The sequence below is a fragment of the Sus scrofa genome, chromosome 3 (genome assembly GCF_054392235.1).
Source record: "Sus scrofa isolate SSC_HxYL_T2T_F1_AM1 chromosome 3, Sscrofa_HxYL_maternal_Yorkshire_Landrace_v2.0, whole genome shotgun sequence".
NCBI lineage: Eukaryota > Metazoa > Chordata > Mammalia > Artiodactyla > Suidae > Sus > Sus scrofa.
The window spans coordinates 9,899,744-9,916,853 of record NC_139385.1 but is presented as its reverse complement, the minus strand read 5'-3'; the positions used below and the strand labels follow the sequence as shown (position 1 = coordinate 9,916,853).

Below are 17,110 nucleotides of genomic sequence, written 5' to 3'. Positions count from 1 at the left end.
TGAGGTTGCGGGTTCCATCCCTGGCCTTGCTCATCGGGTTAAGGATCCGGCATTGCTGTAAGCTGTGGTGTAGGCTGCAGACGAGGCTCGGATCCCTGCGTTGCTGTGGCTCTGGCGTAGACTGGTGGCTACAGCTCCGATTAGACCCCTGGCCTGGGAACCTCCATATGCCGAGGGAGCAGCCCACAAATGGCAAAAAGACCAAAAAAAAAAAAGTTTATGGTAATTTTATTTACAAATTTGAGAACAGCCTAAACGCTAAATAAAAATAAATTGACACACAGGATTGTTTAAGCCACTGGAAACACTAACAGAAGAAAGTTTCAAGGGAAAAGGTCAAGGTACAAAACCCTGTAGAAAAAGACACGGAAACATCCCTGTGTGGGGAATTACTATGGTGATACGTGTCACTCCCCGCCCCAAACTTCCTAGTGCCCTAAAGGCCAGATATTTTTTGTCATCAGTCATCAGTCCCACTGATGATAGCCTTCCAAAAACTAGACTCCCTTATTAAATCAGACCGTCCCAAAATTCAAGATATCCTAGAATTTTCCTTCCCTACTCACTTGTCCCCACCAGCTTTCCCTGTCTGGGAATGCTATTCTGCTGTTCTTATCCTATCTTGCTAATTCTCCTTTTCCTTGTGGATCAGGTCATTTTCAAACTACTAGAAAAAAAATCTAGTGTATATCGTCCATCCACCAGTCTACCGGGGCCAGGCAGGCCCTCATGTACCAATGTTCTGGGGCAGAGTATGGGATGGCTTGCATGACGACGATCCTTGCCAGGCCTCTGCTGCAAAGGCATGCTCATTCACTACTTCACATCAGACTCACACAAAAGGAGCATTGTGTTGAACTGAATGGTACAGAATTGAAACAGTTCAGTCAAAAAAATGTTAAGCTTCAAGTACTGGCCCCACAGACCACTTTGTTTCCTAGATGCTGGTTATTTGAACATAGTAGCTGAAGTGACTTAGTAACTCCTTTCAGAAAGTGAAAGCTGTTTTAAATGAGCTCTACCTTCCCAACAAACCTGCACTTTTCAGAGCCTTTCTCTTGTTACCTCTTAGCCTCCTCCACCTCTCACACCACAGCTGCTCTGTCACCCTTGGCTGTGGGGGAGGGGGAGGGGGGAGGAGGGATTCAGCTGCCCACTGCTGTCACTGTCAAGTTCCCAGCTCTGGCACCCCTGTTCTAGTAAGAGAATTATTAAGAGGGAAAAGCTGACACCACACCTGGGTCCAACTCACTGAGTCTGGCTTTACATCTCTCCAGAAATAAGATACCACTCCAAAGATGAAGAGGTTAAGACCAAGTTTATTTGGAAAGTATTTACCTGTTCACAACCCAACTATGCTGGGCACCACATTTAACAGCGTTCAATTCAGGTAAAGAAAACCCTACCTCCGTGAGACACTCTTACAAGTAGCATGCTGACAAAAATTTGGCTTAGGCTTCACCAGTTCTTTTAAAAGAAAGGGGAAAAAAAGACTCAAGCAAAGTCTTAAGATTGACAAATTTTTATTGTTTCTGCAAAATCATGGAACCAAACCAATTTACCTCTTATCTTAAAATTAAAGCTTTCTTTTGGGACTTTTTGTTGATCACTTTTCAAGTAACTACTTTGTGTAATACTCAAATTCATAAATTAGTAAAAAAAACCAAAATTTCAAGGATTTCTACAAATGCCAATCTGAAGAAAGAAAACATGGTTTGCTACTAAACCAAAATGGTAAGTCATACCTAAAATGTAATTTGGGAAGACAACAACAACAAAAAATAATTGTGAGAGAAAAGGCCATAGGCAGCTCGTGCTGGCAGCCTTTATAATCTTAAAAGACAACACATAAAGGCCCCTACAATTACAGTCGACTATGTGGTCAAGCTCTAACAAACAGAGCTTAAAAAATTAGACAAGACAAGGGTTTATATGCGATCTCCCCCCACCCCCCAACTGTTACATAAAATGATCATTGCTTCTTTTCTTCCACATCTGGTGGGATCTGGTAGAAATACAGAAATAATTAGATGCCCTGCCAGATACGAGCTATGGTTGGTGACAATGGGCTAAGAAGTTGTTTCTCGATGTCTCAGAAACACCAACACAGTGTGCTGAAACATCTTATTTACTCGACGCCCATCAGTTTAGAATCCGGTGCCCAAAGAGCTCCCCACCCTCAGCACTGCACAGTGTTCTTTAGGGAGCCGCTGCCACGCAGCAGGCAAGTATGTCTAACAAAGTCAGCCTTGGACTGGAAATGAGTGATACTAAGAACACCAGCAAAATTCCTGTAATCTCCAAATAGGTAACACTTTGCTGATTTCAGGTAAACTGTTATTCATTTGGGTAAGCATCACGTAGTTTTTAAAACCTTTAACTTTTTAATGGAAATACAAATCTAGCCAAGATAGGTCCCTATTTTCGATTTAGGCTGAAAAGGGTCAGATGTCAGTTAACAAAGACAAAGGGACATGATTACCATTGGCTGTGAACACTTCCTTGTTGACACATTCCTGAATCAGTAATCAGGTACTGAAATCCAGCCAGCTACAGCCAGATCATCACTTTAAAATATCGTTTTCCCATTTTTTCTAGGTAATGGCTGCCTATCATTGCGAATGTACTAAATGTTACTGAATCATACACTTGAAAATGTTTGTGTTATGAGACTTTTACCTCAATAAAAACAAAATTGTAGCCTCCATTCTTTTTTTAATAATTTAATTTGTTTCAATAACTAAGTCTTCCGCCAAGTGCTAGGGGATGAAATCCTCCCCAGGGTCTGCAATTTATCCAAAGAACTGTAATGAGGATGCACATTTAGCAACTTCTTTTATCTCAATATAACTCAAAAGATACATATGAGATATTTTAAATAAGAAAAAGCACTTAACAGTCATTGCAGTTACTGCAAAGGATAATGTAAAGGGCGAACTGTTATCTGTGTTCTTCCAATCCCAAAGATGAGAACTGAAACCACATGACTTAAGAGTAAAGGCTGGCAGAACTCCGCCTCTCAAGTCTACAGAGGGGTCATTACTCCATTAGTGATAATGGCTATTGATCTAGCCTCCTGGAAAAGCTAGGAGGAAACAGAATATTTAACACGGTAAAAAAAATGTTAAGGTGTATCTATTCCACTAGAAAGACTTTTTTATATTATTAAGATAGACTTCCGCCACCACTGCCCTCTCCCACACACACCTGAGTTAAGTTGCTTAACCCAGTAACTTGAACAAAATTAGTAGCTCAGAATCTTTTCTCCACCTCTCACCCCAAGCAAGTACCAAAGTCTACTCAGAATACCAACTCAAGAGGCTATTAAAATCCAAAGGACAAGTAAGTATTGTCTAATAGGAAACATCTCAGGATTCACTCTTTTTAGATACAAGCTTATGCATTTATCTTAAAAGACTAAACTTCCCCCTCTTCCTCCCTTTCAAAATACTGCATGTTATTTCTACCCTGGTCACCCACATGTCACAGGTCCTAACTATTACTAGGGTAATTTCATTAAATTCAAATAAATTTCATCACTCTAGCACCTGGATTACTCCAACCTTAAGGGAAGGACTTTTTTTTTTTGTATCTTCCTCTATTTTCCAAATTCAGTGATAACCTTTACAAAGAGAGGAAGAAACAGTTACTTTTTTAAAGCATCTACAGTTTTTATTTAATCCCTGCAACTTTTTCAAGTAGGTATTGACCCATTTTACAGAGGAAGAAAATGAAGGTCAAAGGTAAGCCTAACCCTCAGAATCACAGTAAACAGGTTCGAAAAATGTCTGCTTTATTTTATGAACTGTTCTTTCCTCCATGCTCTGTCGTCAAAGAGCAGAAGCATCAACACAGCAAAAGAAAACTTTTCCCAATCCCAAGCTCAAGTGTTCTGAAACGGATTCTCATTCCCTGACATTTACTGAAAATGACCGAGTAGGAAGTTGTAATTTTTTAAAGGTTTTTTTAAAACCTGCCACGTTAATAATTTGCAATAAAGCCATGTATACAACCCACCCCTGCACTATGATCACAAAAAATATTGTTTAAAATTTTTAACTTTATTCCTTCATTGCCCAATTTTAATAGTGAGATGAATGTTTAAAAACACTACTGTATCCTTAAACTTTTGAGAAAACTAGAAATAGGAAGGAGAACAGGCATATCTAGAGGTCCCTGATTTGCAAGTCTAAGGATAAATGAAATACTTTATTTTGGGGACCAATTCTCATCTGATAGAACATAAAGTACTCAATTCCACCTGGCTCATCTGATAATTTCTGCATTACCTTGGACAAATGCCATCTGAATACTCCCTACCAGCCCTTAGGTGCATTGCAGCCTCTGTGTCATTGTGTGACATCACTGGGTTGCTATGGATATAGGTGCGAGGTCACTCGCTTTCCTGTGAAACTAGAAATATGGAAAAATTAGAAGAGTCTAAATAATGTGAACTGAAGATACTGATATCTATTAAAGTATAACTTCTATCATTTGCACTTTAAAGACAGCAACTGTAGCAGTCTCTTAATAAAGCAGTGCTCCCAATTTCAGAGTCAATTCTCTTCCTTAAGGGAATAAAAATCCCTTATTAATGTAGATGACTTAAATATAAAGGCATCAGTATTGTCATCTTTTGTGAACCAGTAAAATTATTCAAGAATTAATGAATCTGTAATACCTACACTGCTTCATTAAAAAGATTTAACACGCAAGGTACACTCCTGCATCTGCTACACACAGGAGATGCACTTTAAAACCTTTGTTACATAAGGCAAGAAGTATTTAACTTATTTATTAAAATAGTGGGAGACCTAAATCACTAGATAATTTTCTAGGTTTCATTTAATAATGGTCAATACTCCCCCCCACCATCAAACTGGTTGTCTGCCCATTAGACAAATGTAGTGTTACAAAATGGTGCAATACAGGCAGGAATCTGCATCCCAGACAAAATGCGACAACTGGAGATCAGTATTCTCTTTTCATCACCAATAAGGATGTGATAGCTTTTTTTAAGCCTCAGATATATCTAACAAAACAAATTAAAAAAAAAAAAAAAAGATATTTTTTCCCCTTTAAAATAACTCCTCCCAGCCTCCACCCAGTCTAGGCTCTCTGCAATATGACAAATGCAGAATCTTCTGGAATGACTTGATACTGCCTCCCACCACCGCTTTGTTTGCAGTATCAGATCAGAGAGAATATTTTTTCAACTTATAGGAATTTCAACAGATGTGTGCCTGTGTTTAAAAGAGAAACGGCATATTATCACAAATTGAACCAGTCAGCTAAATTCACAACCTTTATTTTTAAGACAATACCTACCCTTTTCAATACAAAAAACACTAGGAAAAATTAGAGATAACATATTAAGAACAATCAATGAAAAAGCTAGCCAAACAAACGTTCCCCTCTTCCTAAAAGCAAGAGGGCTTGCTTTGAGGTAAAGAAAGAGGAGCCTTTTGTTAAGAAAAACGTGAGCAAGGACGTTTCGATTTTGTACTACTGCGCCCAGGTTTTCAGGACAGCCTACGTTTTTACCGGGGAGACTCTAAAGGACCTGTCTCGAGAGACAGTGGGAAGATTTGGGGAGAGGGGGAGCATCAGAAAACCGGGAGACCTGCTGAGTGAATGGAAAAGGCGCCGCCCAGACACCAGGGAGAAAAGAGGAACCGCATCCATGCGGTCCCCCGCCCCCACACGCCCAGGCTGGGAGGAGGGGAAGTGGGGCACAAAGGATGCGCGTGGCCCCGGCTCAGGTCCCCGGCAAAGCCAAAGGCGCGGCGGCCGGAGACCCGGCTGCCCAGACCAGCCCTGCAAGACCCCGCCCCAGCCCGAGCGCGAGGAGGGCTGAGGAGACAGCGCCGCCGGCCCCGGGGGACGCTCGGAGCGAGGCCGCGTCACACCCGGTCCTCAGCGCTCTCGGGACCCTCCCCAGCTCCCTCAGGGGCGAGAGACCTGCAGCTGCAACAGGCAACCAGTCCCCCGGAAGAGCCGACGAAGGCCCGCGTCTGCAAAGGGGCTGGGGCGAGGCGGGGGGAGGGGAGGAGAAACTCACGTTCTTCATGGCCGCGGCCATGTCGTCGTAGCGCTCCGCCTGCTCCGCCAGCCGGGCTTTCTGCACCAGTTGCTCGCGGTCCACCATCTTCACGGGCTGGGTCGGGCCGGGCAAGGAGACCGGGGCGGCCTGAGGGGCTCAGGGGACGGCTGCGACGCGGCTGGAGCCCGTGTGCCGGAGGGACCGACCCACGAAGCGAGCGGCTGAGGCGGCGACGGTGGCGGCGCAGAGGCTGCGGCTCGAGCTGCGACCGCGGGACCAGGCGCGAGGCGGCTGCGACTGCTGTGCGTGCCGCGGGCGGACAACCCCCTGCGGCCCCGCCCACGCCGCGTGACGCAACGGCCCCGCCCACCCGCCCGCGCACCCCCGCCCCGGCCCTTCCGTTCCTTGGGTTTCCCCTCCCCAACTCAGCTCGGCGCCGCTCTCTGGGCGTCCCCTCCTTCCCCGCTGCCCCCCAACGAGCCGGGTGCTTCCCTTCACCCCGGCTGCTGTGCCCTATCTTCTCCAGACGGCCCCCACCCTTCGTCCTGCAGACCGCGGCCCTCTCAGGCCTCCGGCGCCTGGGCCCCTGGGAGTTGTAGTTCATCCTCGGGTGCGGCGATACGTTGGGGAGATCAGGGACAAAGGGGCAGCCAAGACTACATCTCCCTGTTGTCGTAGCGCTCAGACAGAGGAGGATGGGACGGGGAGGGGGGGGTTCCTAATTCTGCGGCCGCTGGGGACCCCTGGCGGGGACGGAGGATGCATCAGTCCCAGTGAGTGCTGATTCACGGCCCCGCCCCACATGCTTGGGGAAATTACTGGAGGAGGGGGCCAGGGCCTCAGCCCTGGACCATGTTTCTGAGATAAAATAGCAGGACATGGAGGGGGGTGGGGGTCTGGAGAGGTGGGGTCCGTACACTATTGATTAAAACTGTGAGGGTGGTGACCGCCTGAGGGATGGTTGAATTAAGGAGCCAAACCTTGGGGGACTGTCACCCTCCCCCACAAGGTTCCAGCTCCCTCCGCATCCCCACCTTGAGATTCTTGGACCTGACAGGTGGAAATCTGGAAAGACAAATACCAGGAGGGCGTCCTGGTCAATTTGTAGAAAGGATACAGCAGTAGTTTGCGGGTCTACCCCTGGTGAGCCCCTTCCTTCCTCTCCAGGGTGGAGCATTAAAGATTCAATTCAGTTAGCCAATGGCTGCTCAACACTGGGTTGTGTGTAGGGGTTAACCAACTCTTTTCTGCCCGCCTAGAATATACACGCTGAGGTCAATCTGACTAATTCTTGCTCATGTGCTTCCCTTTTTGACATTCCATGTAGCTCACACAACCCACAGTTTTGACTGCACGTTTTATTTCGTTTATCCAGCACTTATCTTATTGCACACCTACAATGTTCCAGGCACTGTTCTAGGCAATAGGGTACGGCAGAGAACAAATCAAATAAAATCCCTGCCCAAGAAAATAGGCAAAGTAAAGATAAGTGTGTAGAGTACTTTAGAAAGTAATAAAGAATTTTTTTTTTTTTGCACCCACAGCATATGGAAGTTTCTGGGTCAAGGATCAAACCCACGCCTGCAGTTGCAGCCTGCACCACAGCTGCAGCAATAGCAGATCCTTAATCTACTTCCCACAAGGAAATTTCCAGGGATTTTTTAAAACAGTGAATATGAAGTGTTGTGTATGAGACCAGAGAATAAAGGAGTTTCGGAGAATTATTCCAGGCTTGATTCTGGAACAGGGCGTGGAACCTTACCCTCAAGGGATTCAGAATTTGTTAAGTGGCGTTAAATTGGTTTTTGTTTTGTTTTTTAATTCAGGCTAGATAGGAAGAGGTTCTGAAAAGCTTCCCCAGGGAGTTAGGTAACATTTCCAGTCCAGCCCTTAAAGATGTGTAGGATTTGAGAGCAGGCAAAAGACACAGGCAGTTTCCTCCCGACAAAAGTTTTTGTTTTTGTTTTGCCTTTTAGAGCTGCACACGTGGCACATGGAAGTTCCCAGGCTAGAAGTTGGATAGCAGCTACAGCTGCTGGCCTACATCACAGCCACAGCAACGCAGGATCCAAGCCTCGTCTGCGACCTACACCGCAGCTCAAGGCAACGCCAGATCCTTAACCCACTGAATGGGGCCAGGGCTTGAACCGGCTTCCTCATGGATACTGGTCAGGTTCTTTACCACTGAGCCACGACGGAACTCCCCTAACATATAAACATTGATAGGCAAAAAATCCAATGTGTTTGTTGCCTGAAGTGATGGGTATTGGGGCTGGACATGGAGTCAGGAGCCAGAATGTGAGGAGCCCTGAATGGCAGTCAAGGGAGTGCAGTCTTTCTTTCAAAATAAATAGAAAGCTTGTGAGATTTTAACCAAGGCAGAAAAGGATGAGATTGGCATTTAATCTTCATCGCCATTGCTTCCTCAGTGCTGGGCACAGTGCCTGGCACACCTTAAATACGAAGAACATGCAAAATGAAGGAATGAATGAATGCATGAATGCATGCACGGACTTAGGGAGACAGCTCTGGGCTGAGTGAGGAGAGTCTAGAAATAGCTCTCTTCTCCCCTCCTCCAGTATAGGCCCTGGTCCCTCTTCTCTTACTACACCACCCGGCAAAATGCAATCCTGCTGGTGAATATACCCTCCCACTTCCTTCTGTCTCTTACAGGAGTGTTCGCCAAGTCATTTCTCTTCCTTTCTCTTCCTCCCTGCAGGCCAGGCCTCAACCACTCTGGCCTGGGCCACCCAGGTCCGGGCGGGAAGGAACCCTGACAGCCAACCCTGGTTGTCTACAGTGGATTAAACATGTCAGCGATTTTAGGCCCTGGAACCTAAATTCTCGGGAACTTCCTGGCACATTTCAGGCTGCCTCTCTGACCTCGCCACCTCAGTTCCTTCCCCACAACCAGTCCAATGTGCATTTAAAAAAAAAAAAAAAAAAAAAAAAATCCAGGCCAAATCTGTTTGGGAAAAAAGTAAAGCAGAGGCAAAGACAAGGATGTGCCAAAGCCACACAGGAATGACATCTGCAGGCTCCTACGGCGCAGGAGAGCTGGCCCTGCCCTCCTTTCCCTTTTGATTCTTTTTAAGACTCTAGGCTTAAAGCCGCAGCTGCCCAGAGGCCCTGGCTGTTGAGAGGGCTGCTTCAGAGCCATGGCGACATGACACAGAACAAATGGCTTAAGATTCTAGCTTCCTCCTCTACGCCTGCCTGGAGGAGGGAGGTGGAGAACTAGCATTCTGGCTTCTGCCTGGCCCCCAGCTCTAGACACAAGGCCTGTGCCCTCTCTGGGTCTTAATTTCCCCACCCTTCAAGTGAGAAATTAAAGTAAAAGAGCACTGAGTGCTCCGCCCTGCTGTGACAAGTCACAGTGCTAGATCCAGCCTGTTCATTTTCTCAAGTGGAAGGCTATTGGCTGCGGAAACATGGGCTCTGCACCTGCAGTCCTGGGAGATGGTTCAGTCCCAGAGTTGAGAGGCTCAGAATCAGCCCTGTTTTTTCAGACTTGGAAGCTGAGACAAAGAGATCTCGGCTGCATGACCAGCCAAAGGTCACATGTCAGTGACCAGCAGAGCCTGACTTCAAACCCAGGCAGATCTTCTGTGCTCCTGGTAGCAAGGACACCCTTTCCAGCCCAGACTATGAGCATCTCCCCCTTGGCATCTGCTCAGGAAAGGAGGGGCCTTGCCCTCTGGTGACTGGCCTGACACAGGGCACTGGGCAGGCACTCTGTCTGGCTAACCCTTTGCCCCATCTCCAGTGCTGGAGGATTCAACCTTTAGACGGATCCTCTTCAGGCCGAGTTGGTGGACGAGCAGGCCAGCCAGAAACCCGAGTGTCCTGCTGTTTCTGTGCAGTCATAAATCACTGCAGCCCCGTCCTCTGGCTCCTGGTTTCCTCCTGCGGCTAGAAAGCTCCCTGATTGGTGTGGAGGCGGTGGCAGCAGCGGCAGCAGCAGCATCTTCTGAAGCAGACCGGCAATGCTCCCCACCCTGTCCTCTGGGAACACTTCCCAGTCACTGCCCTAACAGGCTGGTCTGCAGTGGGGGCAGAGTGCACGGTGGACTCAGAAGCAAAGCACAAGGAGATCTCAGCGGGCTGCTTCTCCTCCTGAGAGTGCTGGGCCAGTGGGGGAAGCCTGTGCTGGCAGGCACCACCCACAGGTTGAAGCCTTGACTTTGCTACTCACCTTGCTGGGTGACCTTGAGCATGTTACTTTACTTCTCTGGGCCTCGGGCTGCACATCTATAAAATAACAGAATTGGATGGATGCTTCTTAAGGTCTTCCAGCCTCTAACTGCCCTATCTTAAAGTCTTCCCAGCCTCTCCTTTCCGAGGTCTGAGAGATCTTTCCAAATGTGCATGCTCTCTTCTCTTTCCCTTGCCTTGGCTCTGCCAGGTGTGCAACTCCACTGCATAGGGGCCAAGTCCCTGCTCCTTAGCCGGGAATTCAAGGGCTTTCCTGAGGCCCCTGCCTACCTCTCCAGCTGCATCTCACATGACACTTGACTGACACATTTCTTTTTTCTTTCTTTCTTTTTTTTTTTTTTTGGTCTTTTTTGTCTTTTCTAGGGCCACACCCACAGCATATGGAGATATGGAGGTTCCCAGGCTAGGAGCCTAATCAGAGCTGCAGCCGCCGGCCTACGCCACAGCAATGCCAGATCTGAGCCATGTCTGCAACCTACACCACAGCTCATGGCAACGCCAGATCCTTAACCCACTGAACGAGGCCAGAGATCGAACCTGCAACCTCATGGTCCCTACTCGGATTCGTTAACAACTGAGCCACGACGGGAACTCCTAACACATTTCTTGACCATGCAGTCCTCTTCCAACTCTGAGCATTTTCAAAAGCTGTTCCTTATGCTGGGAACTTCTAATCGTACCTAACCCTGCCCCCATCCAATCCTACCGATTCATCTTTTTTTTTTTTTCTTTTTTTTAGGGCTGCACCTGCGGCATATGGAGGTTCCCAGGCTAGGGGCCTAATCGGAGCTACAGCTGCCAGCCTACAGCACAGCCACAGCAACCTGGGATCCAAGCTGCACCTGTGATCTACACCACAGCTCATGGCAATGCCAGATCCTTGAGCGAGGCCAGGGATCAAACCCTCATCCTCATGGATACTAGTGGGGTTCATTTCCAATGAGCCACAATGGGAATACCCCTCTTCATCTTCCAGCCTCAGACAAGGTGTTGAACTGACCCCCTCCCCCCTGCTCCCCCCAGCTCCCAGAAAGGGTTCTAGACTTTGTATGTGGCTCTGTCTTGCCCTGTGGTCTTATAAATAGATTCCTCAAAGACAGTTCCATTGAGTCACCTATGAGCTCCGAGCCCTGCTTGGAGCAGGGGCTCAGGGAAGTTTTGTTCAACGAAAAAGACTGCTTCAAGAACGAATTGCCTGGAGTTCCTGTTGTGGTCCAGAAGAAACGAATCCGACTAGTATCCATGAGGATGCAGGTTCAATCCCTGGCTTCGCTCAAGGGGTCAGGGATCCAGCGTTGCCGTGAGTTGTGGTGTAGGTCACAGAGGTGGCTCGGATCCTGAGTTGCTGTGGCTGTGGTCTAGGCCTGCGGCTACAGCTCCTATTCATTCAACCCCTAGCCTGGGAACTTCCATATGCCGCAGGTGCAGTCCTAAAAGCAAAATATTAGTAATAATAATAAATGAATTCCCTGGTGATGGTCTTAGCTCTTGGGGAGGATTTGAAAGGTTCTGCCCCCAAACAAATGGCCGTGCTCAAGTTATGGCCCAAACTGAGGAAGACAGAACTGCAGACAATCCCAGGGGCAGACAGGGCCACAGTCAGAAAGGATGGTCTTGGAGAAGATCCAGACTGAGGATTTCAAAGAGAGGCCTGTCGACGTGGGGCTGACAACCCACAGAAATTCTCTGTTCCAAGGGCCTGGGGCTGAGTGTTCCTCACCAAGCCAGCTTCCCAAATCTAGGGCCTCTCAGATCCACTAGACCGATTGCGCGAGAAGGAAGGCGAGACTGAAAAATCGTAGCACCTCTTTGCAATTTACGTTTTGCAGTCTCCTAAAAAGAGCGCACTTCATAATTTACCACACCAAAGGGAATGCCCATCACCACAGAAAAATAGGCCATTGTTTCAAACAAAGAGATAAACTGTCCCCGTTCTCAAGGGATGGGCATTTCAGAGCAGAGCAGCCCCTGAAACTCAGCTGTGTGAATTTGAGCCCGTGCTTCACTAATCTGGACCTCGGGTTCCCCCTGGATCTTAAAGAGAAATCACCGCCACGCCCTCTGAATTGGCCTATAAAAAAGGAACGTGTTCTCGACTTGGTAGAGAGGTCTGAAGTGAGGAGTTTGGTGCCTGAAACTCGAAGGGCAGATGACACGGGGCAGTTTGATGGGGATGGTGGCAGCTTGCCTACCACAGGGAATGAGGCAGGTGCTTTTTGTTTTGGGAAGACTCCAAGCTTGCAAAGAGCCCCTTGCTTTCAGCTCTCTTCTAGGAAGCAATGTCCCCATCAGCTGGAGCCATCTACCAATGGCAGGGGCTGGGTCTGGGGAGAGTGGGACAGGAACCAGGGCTCAGAGACCAGCAGATAAGCAGGACCAGAAGACCGGCCACTCAGAGGTGATGTGGGCCGGGGTTCCCAACTTGGCTGTGAGTCCCCCCGTACCTGAGGAGAACGTGTCTAGAATCCAGAGTCCTAGGTCCAATCTACTGGATCAGAATCTGCAAGAGTTGGGTCTGGAACATGGGTGTTTTTAAAGCTCTCTGGGGGACGCTTCCACCATCAGTGGTCTGCCGGAGTGACCTCAAAAGGTCCTGAAAACCCTGAAGAAGGCCAGGCGGGGCTGCTCAGAGAGGAAGTGGAGTGGCCATGAGGCCTTCTGAGAGCTTGGTGGAGGAGCTAGGGAAGCAGCAGTTTCTAGCGTTGGCCATTCTGCCGAGTCAGCCCGGCACTAAGGCTTCCAGAGTGCAAATCCCACTTGCTGGTGTAATAGGAATGCTGGTGCTGACCCAGCAGGCAGACAGGAGCCCGGGCTGCACCAGGGACAGGAGGTCGGCACAGACACTCAGCACCAACTCCTTGCTCGGAGCCTGGGGACAGACAGGGGCAAATGGCACTCCCTCCATACCAGGCCTTGGGCGAACTGAGATGACTCAGGAGCATGGGGCCTGCACTGGCTTCTAGGTATCAGGGCCAGCCAGCCTCCCTCCCTGTCTTCCTGGAGCTGGAGCTCATAAACTGGAAGGGACAGCAGAAGGAGCCTCATCCGCCCAGTAGACAAATCCCTTACGTAGCACCCCATCTCCTGGGCATCAGTCCTTTGCGAGCACACCTCTGGCCACACACAATGTATATTTCCTGAAGTCTCCCTTCCTCTGGGGCACAGCACTCAAGCTCTCAAATTCTTTTGTCCATCATTCCTCAGTCTGTCTTCTGGAGTTACAAGAAAAAGAAGAACCCTTCTTCTCCCCAACAGTCTTGTAAATTTTATTTTATTTTTTGGCTTTTTATGGCTGCACCTGTGGCATATGGAAATTCCCAAGCCGGGGGTCAAGTCAGAGCTGCAGCTCCTGGCCAAAGCCACAGCCACAGCTACTCCAGATTTGAGCCACACCTGTGACCTATACCACCGCTCACGGCAACACTGGATCCTTTAACCCACTGCTCAAGGGCCAGGGATCAAATCCCCATCCTCATGGATACTAGTCAGGTTTGTTACCACTGAGCCACAACCTCACCTCAGTGTCTAACACTCAGATGGCAAAGAAAAGCCAATAAGTGAGAAAAAGGAGTTCCCGTGGAATCGGACTAGGAACCATGACACTGCAGTCCAATCCCTGGCCTTGCTCAGTGGGTTAAGGATCTAGCGTTGCCGTGAGCTGTGGTGTAGGCTGCAGACGTGGCTCGTATCTGGCATTGCTATGGCTGCAGTGTAGGCCAGAAGCTGTAGCTCCAATTCCACCCCTAGCCTGGGAACTTCCATGTGCTGCACTTGCGGCCCTAAAAAGAAAAAAAAAAAAAGAAAAGAAAAGAAAAGAAAAAAAGTGAGAAACAAACGGAGAGCATATGCATTTTTTTCCTCATGCCCTCAGACAGGAGAGACGCCACTCTGTAGATGAGGAATCCAAAGCACAGAGAGGTTAAGTAAGCCATCTAGGTCACACAGCTAATCAATGGAGGGGCTGGGTCATGAAGGAGGTTCATGTGTTTCCTACTCCTCATTGCAGGCAGTTTTTTCTTTGTTGGCCTCTTTTCAGAGCCCCTGAAGGCGGGCTTGACTCTCTACCCAGCAAGCCTGGGTTTACTTCTAAGGGCTCCAGTGGGAGGCTGCAGGAAAAGCTGGGTAGGAGGAGGGGCCTAAGAGAGGAAGTAAATGACCTGCTCACTCATGGGAATGGGTGTGAGTGTGGTCTCCAGGAGGGTGAGTCAGAGCCAAGGCCCCCCTGGAGAAGCTGGAGGGATGGCAGTTCCCTGGCACACTGCCCAAGGCTGTGAGTGTCCACGCTGGATTCAGGGGGCGGGGGGCACAAACAGGACACTGGAGGCCTGCTTGCACCAAGGACGACGTGCTGAACAACCTTCAGCACATCACTTCTTTCCTCTGCATCTGTCTCTCCTTTGCAAAATGAGGAACCGATGGTCCAGCAGCTCAGAGCAGGCCCCTTGGGTTCATACTAAAACCTCTACATTCCCAAATTCTCAGGGAGGTCAGGGTCCCTGGAGGAGGGGTCTGCTGGGATGGAAGGCAGGTGGGGTGGACCTCTGAGTGGAGAGCAGGGAGGTTCCTGAGAACCTTCTTCTCCGAGAAGGAGAGGCTGAAGTCATCTGCTGAGTCACGGGAGGAGGAGGGGAGGCGGCTGGTGAACAGGCTGAAGGCTTGAGAGAGCCTCTGGGGAGGGTGGGGGAGGGAGCTGGGACGAGCACCAGCTGGGCCCGAGGCCATGCGCACACAGGGCCCCCATCTGCCCAGCCCTCCCTCCGGCAGCCCTGGGCAGTGTGGGCTAGGAGCTGAGAAGGTCGCGGTCAGACCACCCAGGGCAGGCAGTGGTCAGCTGCAGCCAAGGGGCTGGGAGACCGTGGACCAATATATCAGAGGAGTGAGTGCCAGGACTGGCCAAGGACCAGCCAACATGGGGAAAATAAAGACCAGGAGAGGGTCAGAGGCCAGAGGGCTCAGGGACACAGAAGAGCAGGCGGAGGGCAGCAGTGACATGGGAGAGCCAGAGCCTCGGGAGAGTGGGAAGCCCCTGCCAAGACCTGCAGAAAATTCTGGGGAGTGGACAGGGGCTGCGCAGAGGCCCAGGTTTGTGCTGCTCCACTTGAGGGGCTCCAGGGGAAGATGTGCCTGTGGATCCTGGAAGCCGCCAGGATGAGGCAGCGCCTGGAGGAGGAGGAAGACTACAACCAGAGGGCCCCCCAGGAACAGGTGTTTTGGGCCCAGGGATGGTTCCCGAAGCTGTGAGGTCACAGCCCCAAGGAGGGGGTTTGGAGGAAGCAGTGCAGCAGGAGGCAGGGCCGCTAGTGGCTTGAACCTCCGCACCTTTCAGTTCTGCCTGGCACGGGGCCCTGCCACCCTCACATCCTTCTCCCATACAGTGGTCTCTGGGCCAGCACTTCTATTGGAAAGATGGGGACAATTTAGGCATCTTGAGCTTCACAACCAGGGAAAAGGAGGCCAAGGGCTTGAACAAAGAGGAGTGTGACTAGGGTACTCCCGTGTTTTGTACTTCTGGGTCGTGCAGATGGCAGAGGAGAGGTACCAGGCAGAGTAGGGGACCACGATTCCTGCGGCACCAGATGTCCTGGAGTTACTCCTGGGGCAGGGAAAGGCCAGGGAAGAGGCCCTAGGACAGGCAAAAAAAAAAAAAAAAAAAAAAATTATAATAACATGGGAGTTCCTGTCATGGCACTGCGGAAACAAATCCGACTAGGAACCATGAGGTGGTGGGTTCAAGCCCTGGCCTCGCTCAGTGGGTTAAGGATCCAGTGTTGCCATGAGCCGTGGTATAGGTTGCAGACACAGCTCAGATCTGGCATTGCTGTGGCTGTGTGGTGTAGGCCAGCAGCTACAGCTCCAATTCGACCCCTAGGCTGGGAACCTCCACATGCCGCTAGTGTGGCCCTAAAAAGCAAAATACTAATGATAATAATAACAGACAGACAGAAACTATTAGACTCTGACAGAGCACAGACAGGAAGACAAACTGCCTGAGACAGAGACGAGGAGAGAAGGTGCCGAGCATGCTGGCCAGGTGCCCACGGCTCATCCCGGAAGCTTCTGGGCTGGACCCAACCCAACCGGTACAAGACGGATGTCTGCTCTGGGAAGGCAGAGGCCTCGGGGCCAGGCAGCTTGAGCGGCTCTTCCATCTGCACCGCCTGCTGCAGAAATCCCAACCAGGTGACCCGTGTGCAGACTGAGAAGTACCCCCCCGCCCCAGGCCTCCTCAAGGGCAGCAGGAGGTTGGAGAAGGGGCTGTTTGGAGGCAGGACCCCCCGCTCTGCCGCTCGCTCACTGTGAGGTTGGGTAGCCACGGAGCTCCCTGCAGTCCTGGTCCCCATCTGTAGAATGCAAACAGCCCCCCCCCCCCCGATCTTCAGTGACTCCAACATGTTTTCGCCTGCCCCACAGAGGACCTGGGGAACCTGGGGCATCAAGGGTGCCCTTTAAGTCTGACAAGAACTTAAGAGTTCCCATCGTGGCTCAGTGGTTAACGAATCTGACGAGCATCCATGAGGACGCAGGTTTGATCCCTGGCCTTGCTCAGCAGGTTAAGCATCCGGGCGTTGCGGTAAGGTGTTGTGTAAGTCGCAGACGCCGCTCAGATCCCACGTTGCTGTGGCTGTGGCGTAGGCCAGCAGCTGGAGCTCCAATTGGACCCCTAGCCTGGGAACATCCATATGCCTCGGGTGCAAAAGACAAAAAAAAAAAAAAAAAAAAAGAACTTGGAGGCAACAGATGCTTTCTGTTCCTGGCACCCTTTGAAGATAGTTCCTAAATCTGGCCAAGCAGTTTGTGCTGAAGATGGGGAGTCAGGTGAGTAAGCTGTGACCCCAGTTCCCAGGCCTGCAC

The 17,110-nt window shown here is 49.8% G+C and overlaps 1 protein-coding gene and 1 long non-coding RNA gene across 3 annotated transcripts in view; both read right to left on the bottom strand.

The window, feature by feature from the left end:
* Positions 1–6,338, bottom strand: part of YWHAG (tyrosine 3-monooxygenase/tryptophan 5-monooxygenase activation protein gamma) — a 28,453-nt gene extending 22,115 nt beyond the window's left edge. For both annotated transcript variants that reach the window (XM_085016806.1, XM_005661962.4), the window contains exon 1: positions 6,062–6,338. In XM_085016806.1, coding sequence (XP_084872932.1) covers positions 6,062–6,148 — 87 coding nt within the window. In that variant the 5' untranslated portion in view covers positions 6,149–6,338. The remainder of the gene's footprint in view (positions 1–6,061) is intronic.
* On the bottom strand, positions 1,300–4,413 carry LOC146404385 (uncharacterized). The gene is made up of 2 exons (XR_014840237.1): positions 4,290–4,413; positions 1,300–3,085 (listed from the first exon to the last, which is right to left on the bottom strand). It is a non-coding gene; the product is annotated as an uncharacterized LOC146404385 (long non-coding RNA).
* Positions 6,339–17,110: the final 10,772 nt, after the last annotated feature.